Source organism: Populus alba, chromosome 8, assembly GCF_005239225.2.
Source record: "Populus alba chromosome 8, ASM523922v2, whole genome shotgun sequence".
Classification (NCBI taxonomy): Eukaryota; Viridiplantae; Streptophyta; class Magnoliopsida; order Malpighiales; family Salicaceae; genus Populus; species Populus alba.
In genome coordinates this window covers 10,120,739-10,133,203 of record NC_133291.1, presented here as the reverse complement: position 1 = coordinate 10,133,203, position 12,465 = coordinate 10,120,739, and the positions used below count along the sequence as shown (strand labels likewise).

The 12,465-nt window shown below is 30.9% G+C and overlaps 1 protein-coding gene across 1 annotated transcript; it reads right to left on the bottom strand.

Moving 5' to 3' along the window:
• Positions 1-5,471: 5,471 nt before the first annotated feature.
• Positions 5,472-10,843, bottom strand: LOC118055059 (uncharacterized). Its single transcript, XM_035066854.1, has 5 exons — positions 10,575-10,843; positions 7,018-7,116; positions 6,816-6,912; positions 6,120-6,294; positions 5,472-5,881 (listed from the first exon to the last, which is right to left on the bottom strand). Exons 1-5 carry the CDS (start codon positions 10,593-10,595, stop codon positions 5,821-5,823), a joined length of 453 nt encoding a protein of 150 aa, XP_034922745.1. The 5' UTR covers positions 10,596-10,843; the 3' UTR covers positions 5,472-5,820.
• Between the last annotated feature and the right edge of the window lie 1,622 nt (positions 10,844-12,465).

Sequence of the window (12,465 nt, the reverse complement as noted above, 5' to 3'; positions counted from 1 at the left end):
TATTACTTTCTTTGTGGGTCCTATTTGAAAAACTTAACTACAATTCACCACATTTCTATTCCAATGTCATGTACGTGCTATACCGTGGGTTTCTGGTATACTCGTGCACTGTTATGAATTTGTGGGGGGGGGTTATATATATAGAGAGAGAGAGAGAAAAAAAAAAAAAAAAAAATTAATAAAGAAAATTTTAAAAAAAATTATAAAAAAAACAAAAAAAAACACATTGCAAGGAAACATTGTAGCAATTTACTGTATTTTATGAGAAAATCTATAATTATAATTCTTAACCAGCTTATTATTAAAAATAATAAAATCGATAAAGATAATTTTGAAAAATAAATCATTAAAAAAAATCATATGAGAGAACACTATAGCAATCGATAGTGCTTAAACTAAATTCTCAACCAGCTCCATATTAAAAAAATAATTTTGAAAAAAAAAATAAAAAAAAAAAACAATGAAAAAAAGTAGAAGACAAATTTGAAAAATAAAAATAACATGTATGAAAAATTATAATACTTTTCCTATACATTTTAGAATATTAATTAATACGCCCTAACTTGGAATCTTTTTCTTATTGAAGAGATAAAACTACATAAAGATCATCTATTTGAAAAAAAAAAAAGAAAAAAAAAAGGATGACAAGTCATTGCATTAAAAATGAGTTTAGAATACTAATTAACCCAAATTTAACAAACTTAAAACCCCTAGTTTTCCCAAAAAAAAAAGGATGTAGGTGTTGCCCAAACCCATGCAGCGTGTCTGGAATCGTTTTCTTCCCCTAACAAGTTTAAAAATACTTGCTTGAACCCAACACTTTCTCAGTAGTTTTCTAGGATCTCCACGCAAACCCTTCAATATTTGTACATTAATCTAATATGTATTATTTTGAGTGAAATACAACTCAAAATATCATACAAACGAAGTGATTTTTCGGTAACTCATCTCCGTAAAAGAACAAGACTCATGAGTTATAAGTATTCCTTGAATCCTTCAATCTCAAAGTTTACAATCTCTTCATTTTTAATGTTTTTATCATTCATATTTTAAAATTTTATCTTTCTAAAATATCATTACACTTTTTATCTCTAAAAAAAATATTTAAACATGTAAGAGTTTTCAATTCTATCAGAAACATTTGTTTGCAGATATCACTATTCTGGCTACAAAAATTTTATTAAATTACTAAAATCAAAGTATTAATTAACTATCTAGCAAATAAATCTTGCTTTGAACCTTAATTACCTTGTCAAGTACAAAAATAATTAAAATTACCATATCAATTAAATCATTATACCTGGATAAAACATAACCCATCAAATCCAAATATGATAGTTCAACTTCAACTGGCATTGGCCATGTATCTTACGATGTCAGCATTGTAGCAACCCATAAAGTCTTAAATTTATAATGTTTATTTATTTATTTATTTTAAGAAAGAATAAACATATGATGTCATAATGCCTTTAGGTATTGATTTTCATACAAATCAGTCATGAAGTAGGAATCTTTAGGCACCTACCAATTTGAGGGTGTGTGATGATATTAATGCTCTGTTTGTTTCAAGGAAAACGAATTCTTGGAATTCGTTTTCCTTACTTTCCCATGTTTGGTAACAAGCTGAAACAGTAGTTAACGGAAACTTAATTCCAGTCAACATAAAATCATTGCGGAAAGTGTTTCTTTTAAAATCGGTTAAAAGAAAGGAAAACACTTTCCTTTGGCGTGCGTAGCACACGCCTATTATAATTCACTGCTATTGTAGCAACAAATTAAAATGCAAAGGTTTCACTGCTGCAGTTTCACTGTTACTGTAGCAACGAATTATAATTCACTGCTACTGCAGCAGCGAATTAAAATGGAAAGGTGTGGTCTGCTGCTACTGAAGATGAAGACAAAACCGGTTCTCTTGGTTTATTTTATTTAAGTCCTGTGTTTTTTATTAAATAAAAGTTTAATTAAGTACTTAATTCTTCAATTAAACTCTTGATTTTATTAATTAAAATAATTTAAAATTTAATTAAATCAATTTCCAATTAAATCCTTGATTTAATTAATTAAACTAGTCAAGAGTTTAATTAAATCTTTTAAACTTCCAATCATGTTGCCCTTAACTCAAATTTTAATTCATCCTTCATTTATTTTATTTTTATTTTTCATCATTTTTTTGTAAATAATAAAAATAAAAAAGGTCAAAATTAGCTGGCATTGGCCATGTATCTTACGATGTCAGCATTGTAGCAACCCATAAAGTCTTAAATTTATAATGTTTATTTATTTTATTTATTTATTTTAAGAAAGAATAAACATATGATGTCATAATGCCTTTGGGTATTGATTTTCATACAAAATCAGTCATGAAGTAGGAATCTTTAGGCACCTACCAATTTGAGGGTGTGTGATGATATTAATGCTCTGTTTGTTTCAAGGAAAACAAATTCCTGGAATTCGTTTTCCTTACTTTCCCATGTTTGGTAACAAGCTGAAACAGTAGTCAATGGAAACTTAATTCCAGTCAACATAAAATTTGAGAAAGGAAAAAAGGAAAATTTAATGCCCAGCGAATTATAAATTCACTGCTACTGCAGCAGCGAATTAAAATGGAAATACTGAAGATGAAGACAAATTGGTTTATTTTATTTAATGTGTGTTTTTATTAAATCAAAGTTTAATTAAGTACTTAATTCTTCAATTAAACTTTGATTTTATTAATTAAAATAATTTAAAATTTAATTAAATCAATTTCCAATTAAACCCTTGATTTAATTAATTAAACTAGTCAAGAGTTTAATTAAATCATTAAACTTCCAATCATGTTGCCCTTAACCCAAATTTTAATTCATCCTTCATTTATTTTATTTTTATTTTTCATCATTTTTTTTGTAAATAATAAAAATAAAAAAGGTCAAAATTAGGTTATGGCAATTGTAAGTGATTAAATATTTTATATTAAATATTTTATATATATTAGATAAACTTGAAAAAAAATTAATTCATTAATAAATTATTTTCAGTTTATTTTCCATAACACAACCAAACACTGGAAAGTGTTTTCCAGTTCATTTTCCATAACACTACCAAACATCAGAAAATACTTTCCCGGAATTCACTTTCCCATAATTCACTTTCCAAAAGGAAACCACTTTTCTACAAACAAACGGAGCCTAATTGATTACAAGGGTCTGATTTTTTTAGTAAAATATTTCATGAATACCAGCGAGGTGATTTTTTCATATTTGATTTAAAAAAAATATTTTGATATAAAAATACATTTTAATGAGGTGATGGTTGGGAGATAATGATACGTTGTGAAGATAGTTGTAGAGAAGGAGATAATAGTAACATGACAGTAATAATAAAAAACATAGTGATTGTGGTGGTAATTAAAAAAAAAATGATGACAATGGTGACGAAGGAGATGGTCATAATAGTAATGGTGACATGATTATAGTGATAGTGATAATAATAATGAAAATAATTGTGATAGTGACATAGCAATGACAATGAATGAAATACTCGTGATGGAGAAAATGGTTATGATGGTGATTAAAAAGAAGGTAATGGTTATGATGGTGAGATGGATGTGATGGTTGAAATAGTTAGATGATATTATAAATGAATTATTATTTATAAAATATTATATGAAATTTATGATATGAAAATAATTTTTAGAAAATCAATTAAGTTTGAATATTGATTGTAAAATATTTTATAATGATTATTTTTTCTATAAAATATTTTACAGAAAAAAGCATAAAAAAATTATTTTTCAAAAAATATTTAACAAGAAATAAATATAAAAAAATCTAGAAAATATTTTTTGTATAAATTATTTTACACAAAACATACAGATTCTAAATTAATTTGGTTTACCATTGTCGTGAGTTGTTGAGGGAGCAGTTGAAAGTTGATTGTGCGGAGTTAAAAGGTGTTAGGTGCCTAGTGAGGGGGTGAAGATAGAAAAATATATCATTAATTAATTATTAGTTTATAGCTGATTTGATATTGTAGTGAAAGTTATTTTTTTAAAATTTTTTTATTTTACAATTTATTAAAATAATATTATTTTTTTTAAAAAAAAAATTGATCTAAGCACATCAAAATTATCTGAAAACATTAAAAAAATGAAATAATTTGAAACAAAAAATAAAAAATTTTAATTTTTTTTCAAAAATAATTTTAAAATATAAAAACAAACAATCTCTTAATAAAAAGAAGTTTTCTATTACTCCATCCTATTGTCAGTGTTTTACTGAAAATGAAACCTTAGTTGCATCAACTGAAATAAGGGCACAAAGATAATAAAATTATAATATATAAAATTGTTATCAAGATATATATATATATATAACTACAAAGTTTAATTGCGTTTTTATTTTTTCAGTTGTAGTCCACTTGGAAGGTTTTTTTTTTTGTATATAATTATCCATAAAAAATAATTGAAAGAGCTTTTAAACTAACCAAAACAAAAAAAAGGTTCAAGGATGTCTGGAAATGTAAAATCTTTTTGTGAGTGTTTGGTGGTAATACGGTAGAAGATATTTTTGTAAGAATATTTTTTAATTGAAAAATATTTTTTTTTAATTTTTGATATTATCATATCAAAATCATAAAAAATACACTTAAAAATATATTATTTTAATATTTTTTTCAAGTGAAAAAACATGTTAAAATACAGGTTGAACCGCATAAAATAAATACACCCTTCATCTCGTTACAGGACTTTTATTCAATATATTACAGGCCCAGAGGCACATGGAATGTGAATGCCATCTATTTTGTCAAGGTACAATCATAAATCCTCCTTTTCACAGAATTTGCATCTAAAAGTTAATTCGTATCTCACGTTTCAACTTATTGAGTTGGATCCCGAGTTGCTTAAAATTGGATCAATTTGTCAAAACAAAAACAGAGGAAGCAAGTTGGCTTTCTCGCATGAAAACCATATACAATTCGATGGCTAATCTCCCCATTTCTTCCGCGAAGACTCGAGAGCAAGCATTCATGTGAGAAATTCTCGTCTTAAGATGGACTGTAGTTTTCTTTCATTTTCCTGTTAATTTCGTGATAATCAACCATCCAGGGTTATCAGTTATAATTATGACACCCGTGTGAGAATATAGACAATAATAAGGACGAACAGGATTAATAACATAGCAATGCTTTGATGCATCCTAATTTATCATACCATAGTGTTACTGTCTCAACTATAATAATTAACCCTAAATTTAGATAAAATCAAGCAGTAGCCAAGTTTTCTTGTTCTTGCAAGACAGCTACAACATGTATGCTTGAAGGGAAACTTTGAGATTATAAGTGGACTGAAATTTGTCGTTTGATTCAAAGTTTGCACAATTTCATGCTATGCATCAAATTGGTCCTTGCAGAAATGGCAACCATCTAGTCGTATATGTAAGCGACATTAAGAAATCCAAGCTTTTCCATGAAAAAAGAAAAGAGATGCTCTATGAATCGAGAAAAAAAAGATATTTATTTACAAGCCTTGCTGATAAAAAAGATAAGAAAGAAAGAAATCATCCAGCTTCTGAGAATCTATCTGCAGCAAATACTTTGCAAACATGTGTAACCTGGAACTAATTAAAGAGGGACTAAATTAAGGTTGGATCATTGAGGACGTACAGCTCAAAATTTTGATCTTTAACCATCAGCAGGTAGAGAGAAGCGTTTTACCGTCAAGTCTAGCTGGAAGCAGTAGGCCAGCCCTACTACCACCACTGAAACAGCAGACGGAAATTAAAAAGAGGATGCAGTTGATCCACGTTGGCTTCTCATGACGGACGATCCTCAGTCTGTGCATTAAGTGCTTCTATTAATGGCGAGGGTGAAGTATATGAGTATCAGTGTGCCCATGCTGGACCTGAAGCAACAATTATGAGTGTCAATAATCACATACAAGGAAAACGTATGAGATTCAAGGAGGAGCATGCATGTGTTTCATCATCGAGTCCAATATAGATCTCTAGTCATTCCTAATGCCTGATCAACGATCATTGATTGCCAGATAAAGGAGAGCAGAAATAATAACTAAAGACATTTTTTATGATGATAAATCCAATTGTGAGACCTGAAAATTTAATCATGGGATGGATACTCACATGGTTGCAAACATTAAAAGGATCTTTCGTGGGTTGATTGCCATTAACCGGTTAAACCTCTTATTCCATCCATCAACTGGATCTACGAGATTAGGGCCACTGGGGATCGTCAGGGAGGGACCGAGTGCTTTGTTGATAACTAGTGGCTGCTTCAAAGGCTCCAGCTGAGAGCTCCCTGCCACAAAATATGCAGGAAACTTGAGTCGTATGCTAGCACCAAATACTTACCTGCCATAACATATATTTGAGAAGTAGCACAATAAGGCTAAATAGAATATTTGGGATTTTTCATGTTTGCTTCTCAACTAAGAACAAGATTAAATTAATCCCAAGTTCATACCCACAGATCCATGCAAGAGTATGCAGCATAATTAGCCTATTACTAAAGCTGTCACCCACCAAATTTCTTATTGTTATGGGTTTCATGGAATTGGAGAATGATTAATTGGTGTAGCTTCTCAAGTTTAACTAATTCATAGGAAGTAGTTGCATCTTCCACATGATCAATAGAATATGAATTGATTAGAGCTACTTAATTTACTGGAAGCCTTGGTTTACATTTGAGTATCTTATAGGCACTATTAAAATGATAGACATGAATTCATCTGTAAAAAAATGCCATAGCTTTACAATTGTTTAAACCGAATCTACCAAAGGACATAAAACCATATTGCCTTGGCAATCACATCCGCTTACCTTTTATTGGAAGTTTCTTTGCTGGTTCATCAACGTCTTCGTCTTCAGTACCAGTCCACCGTTCTGCTCGGTAAGACCATTTCCGAGATAGTGCTCTCTAAATGCAAGCCAAGAAAAAATTAAATAATTTGTCATGTATGCATGAAATACCACAGATATGAAATGAAATATTTTGGAATTGAAAAGGGGGAATGCTGCTCACTGTCATTTTTGGACTCCCAGAGCTCCTATCCAATGGTTGTGCAAGACTTGCGATGTCCAACACAACAGCAGCAGCTTTATCCATAGTTGCAGTATCATTCTGTTGGCATTGACATCTCTTCATTACTCAAATACCAATTAAACTTTATGATTGAAGGCATGCAAATTACTAGTAAGTTCATTCTTCTATGTTGCTTGCCGATCAAAATTATCTCTGAAATCGCAAATGCAGCAGTCGGAGAAAGAGAACAAATTCTCCATGGAGCATTCATATGCTTTGCCTAATCTGTATTGTTTCTATCATTTCATGGAGTCCACGTCCATTATCAAGGATGCTATAGACCAAAAACTCCATATTTCTTTAAACCACACAAACTTCACAAGTAACTTCTTCAAATATAGCAAAATCTCAGAACAATTTACCGACATAGATTTATCATAGAATAGCAATGCTGATATGAAAAATTTGAAGTCCTTGTCTAAGAAGTTTTGTATACATTGGTGTGCTGGTATATTGGTCTGCCAATAGTAATGTAAAATACAGAACTATCAAAAGAAGGAAAAAAGAAAAACAGAGAAGAAAACAATAACCAGCACACTCTGGACATGGTATTACTGCTGTTTTTTCCCATTAATATTTCATTGCCAGTTTTTCAAGACACGCTAGAATAATACTGTTAAGAGAAGCTAGCAAGCTTAAAGATCAATTCAGTTGGAAATCTTATAAAAGAAAAGAAGCGAAGGAGGTTAGCTACAAAATTGCTCACCATCAATAAGGTTGTTAACAACGTTACCCTCCTCCAATTGATTCACTAATTTTCTCCTTAACATCATCTAAGTGTTCAATGTTACCCTTTTGTTCATAGATCCTGTTCCATCCATAATCTCCCAAGCCCTAACTTGATCGTTGAAAACACTAACTAGGTGTTTAGCAAAAACAAATTATATTTTTTATTGCTCAAGAAGAACTTGGTTCCACTTGTATTGGATTCCACTTCAAAATATCTACTATAATATTCTCAATATTAATCATTTACGTTCTATACCTTGCATCCACAGATATAAATGCCTTGTATTTCATATTTGAAGTAACATGTATTTTTTTCCTTCTTATCACAGATACGTAGATAATTATGGACATTTATCTTATAAAACGCTGTTCATAATATGAAATGTGTGAATTTTTTTCAGAACTTTGAAATCAAAATAAATACAGGTGCAAAGATTAGATCAAGTAATTATATATATATTTTTTTAAAAAAGAAAAAGATTAAGTTAACTAACAATGAGAATGGTAAATTTATCACATAATAGTGAAATGTCAGATGCAACTGCCTGAGTGGCTGTGCAAGTGTATAATGATAGCTTAGTAGTAGTGTGGTGCACAATAGTATCCCATATCAAGGTCTGAATATTAGCAGAAAAGAAGGGATTTTGGTTGAAATTAATTTCCTTATGCATGGGCTCCGGATCATGCAGCGTGGAAAACAGGAAAAATATTACTCATGCCTAAAGTAATTCGAGACAGGATGAGTTTATTATTAATCCATATAAAACACAGTAATGAAACTAGCCCGGATCGACAAAACCTGAGATTCTAATAGTACAGGATGAATTGGTGGATGGGCTGCAAACTCAGCAAACTGAGAACAGAACTGAAAACGTCCCTTTTGGGAAGGTCTCGTGCTTGAGAAAGGGAAAACAACCTTAAACCAATGCAATTTTCATATAGCAGTAGCTAGCAAGTTGTCACCCCAGAAGATCAGGATCAAACATCTTGAAGAGGAGAAGTTAATTAGTCAAAGAATAAACAAAATGCCATTAGAGGCCTGATCCAACTAGGTACGTAAGCTTTCCGATCAATATTTCAATTAGCTATGAGAAGCGTGCGCTTAGCCACCTACTTCTTCAAGGACCACCCTCAATGCAAAGTGAGAAATCCGCGGCACCAAAGATTAATTCAAGTATAGAAGCTGTATCCCATTTGTTTCTATCTATTCTTTCCGATTTTCAGAAAAGATTTTATTTTAGTTGGCACGTAGCTACCCCATCATGATTAAGACAGGAATGCTCAGGAGGCCATCACCAAGCACACATGCATGAATGCAATGCAAGCTGGCCCAGAAGATTTATTTTGAAGAAGCTGAATAATTAAATCTCTCATCCGAAAATCATCTAAATCAAAACATCCAGGGATATGAACAACGAGGTTGTGACAAAGCCTATGCTTTAGCATCGGTATAACATCGATGGCTTCAGGCCACAGGAATCACTCACTTTGCCGTTTTATTAAATCCAAAGGCTTGAAGATCGTCTGCACTACACGATGCTTAAAACACAGACATTCCATCCGACAAGCTGACAAAATTAAAAGTGAATTTATCGGATAAAAAGTTTTTAGGAAAAAAGAAATCAAGAAAGAGGATGGTGAGGTTGAAGGCAGAAGTAGTCGTTGGCGGGCTAGGCAAGAGATGGGTCAGCCAGACCACTAACACACGTAAAAGTGATGGCATAACCAAAAGCTGTCTAATATTTGTCTTTTTTAAAGGCTGTTCCTGTTTTGGCGTTTCCTGGGATATCTGCTGTATCTCTCCACAAAGAAAAAAGATTCCCCTGCTCCTGTCCCTGCCCCCCTGCTCGTATGTTTCTCACTCACTCATGGCCTTGGACGCAAGAACTAGATTCCAAATTGCATAAATATAATATATAAAAAAAGGTCCCAAAACAGACTCACACTGTTACAGCTAGCATTCCGCTGTAGCAAATGCTAGCACCCCCGCCGGAAAACATCTTTTCTGGCTGAAGATCTCGAACCCATATCTGTAGTAAACCTTTTCTGAGTTCATGGCTGGTTTTGTTTCACGTACCTAGGTTGCACTCCTTGTTTATATTTTTGGTTTTAGTAACACTTGTTTATATTTTTGGTTTTAGTAACAAAGGCCCTACTCAAAAGATTCTCATGGATTCGGCCTCTATGAACCATCCCCCAATTCCCATTGCATATATCTTCTTCAATTAGGAACGTCTTTTTTCCTTATAAGTGTATGGGGTCAGGTAATCAACCTTACCAGTTAAAGATTTTTTTTCTAAAATAAAGAATTGGCTTTTCAAAAAAAAAAAAAAAAAAACACAATCGATTAACCAAGCTTTTCCTGTATAGTGTGTGCAGCCCCCACTAACCCTGGCCATAATTACGCCAGCTGGCATATTAATTGTCAGGGTCGCAAGGGATTCAACAAAAAACGATGATATCAATTATGTGTTAATTTAAGATAAACACAAACTGAAAAACAAGGAGCCATTGCAAACAGACCAGAAAGAAAAGAAAAAAAACAGATGATGCTTTGGTCGGAGAGGAGGCCATGGACGATTAGAAGCAGAGCCAAGAGGCAGCGTTAATCGTAGAACTAATCAACTTTGCCCATGACAAAAAAGGATATTGCAATATAATTAACATCGAATTATTGGGAGTGAATTTATTGAGCTAGAATGCAAATATATATGAATTACTGTATCTAAATTTAAGAGTCAGAGAACTATGAGAAGCTGCATCAGTACCTGTACGGACAACTCCTCCATTGTAAAGATAGAAGCTGAGCTGAGAGGCCAAGAAATTAAAGATCCCCCGCCCCCTGTTCAGTACCGAGCAGGCAAACGGATATAGATAATATACAACATATATATATATATAGCAGTCACTTGAATCTTGTAAGAAGCAAGCTCTTGTCTCTCTCTCTCTCTCTCTCACTGTACTCTTTCAGGAAGGAGGAGGAGAGTAGGAACAGCAGGTGGAGAAAAGGAACATCAATCTTTTTTTCTTGCATCTTCCATTATAAGCTGCTATTAAAAAAATAAGAAGAAGTGACAGATATGTAGGTGGAGCCCTTTCTTGGAAATGAGGTCATATGGGGAAGATTTGCTGTATCTTACTTGTTTACTGGTTATTTTAAATGTGTCAGTTATAGTTTTTTTTAATATATTAAAATAATATTTTTTAATTTTTTTAAAATTATTTTTGAAATATACAAAAATATAAAAAAATTCAAAATTTTTAAATCGTGCCACACCCACAATTCTCTGAAGTTTCTGTGTATTGTGTTTCTCTCTGACTCTGTTTGATCCGTGACATTATTTCTGTCGCGGCCTTGTTTTTTTTTAACCCCCCCCCTATATATTTAAATTTTTATTTTTATTTTGATTATTGAGTATCTTTACTATTAAAAACTTATCAATTAAATACTTATAATTTTAAAAACTAACGAGTAATTATCTTGTATTCTTATGAATGCCTATATTCCATAAATTTAAATGAAATTAAAAATTAAAATAGCAAAACAGTAAAAACAATTCATTAAAAATTAAAAATAAAATAAACATTCATAGTCACGTAACACCATACAAAAGCTAATAATGTTAAAGCCCTCAAAGATATACGGTGCTACGATAGTTGTTTTGATTGTAATTTGAAAAAAAGTTATTTTATAAAAAAAAAAATTAGTTGAGGTTTGTTTGAAAAAATATATATATTGTTGAAATTATGGTTGAAATTGAGGTTTAATAAAAAATAATTTAATGTGTTTGATTAATAATAATTTTGAAGTTGAAGTTATAAAATAATTTTAAAAAATATATATTACTATTGATAGTTTTTAATTTAAATATTGTAAATTTAACTATTGCTATTACATCATGAAATAAATAATAATTTATATAAAATATTTTTTATTTTTCCATTAAATTATTTACAATTCCATAACGTATTAAATACATCCGACAAGGACTGTAATGTTTTTGATTTCTTAAAAGCACAACAACTTCAGGTAAAATATAATTAGGAATAAAATTGGGATTGCGATCAAGTTCTGCAAATGTTACATCATCAAACGAGTTTCGTCTCATTTATGTAGTGTCATTGAATAATGTTTAACATTAGTTTTCAAATAAAACACAATTAAAAATAAAAAAATATTTTATTTTATTTTATTGGGTCGGATCTGGTTCAATGCATTTTTAGCTCTGGACCAAACCCAGTCCGCTAGGAATGGTAGAGAATGTCTCCACTGTTCACATGAACAGTGGAGCCATTCTCCAATGTTTAGTAATTTCTCCCCGCAAGAAACAACAAAATTATGCTTCTAGAAAATCTGTAGTACAATCATATTTTTGGGGGGGTTTTACCAACATGAACTTATGTTTTTTTCTTAATCAAACAATAATATTTGTAGCTACAAGTAAATCTCACCCACAACCATACTACTAAACAGTTAGATAAACATTGACCTAGATGCATCAAGAATCCCATTACCAATAAAAGCCATCTAACCAAGCACTCTCTTCTTATAAGTTGATATACTAAAAAAATCAGACTTGTAGAGCTCATTTTTGTATTTGGTAGTAATTATTTTTTTTTATTTTTTTTAAATATATTAAAAAAATATATATTTTTAAA

Bases quoted from the DNA above. Each gene is read 5' to 3' on its own strand.
- LOC118055059 (XM_035066854.1), bottom strand. From the start codon at position 10,595: ATGGAGGAGTTGTCCGTACAG. The intron at 7,117-10,574 runs GTACTGATGCAG...CAATGCCAACAG, and splicing joins TGGAGGAGTTGTCCGTACAG to AATGATACTGCAACTATGGA. The intron at 6,295-6,815 runs GTAAGCGGATGT...ATTTTGTGGCAG, and splicing joins AAAGAAACTTCCAATAAAAG to GGAGCTCTCAGCTGGAGCCT.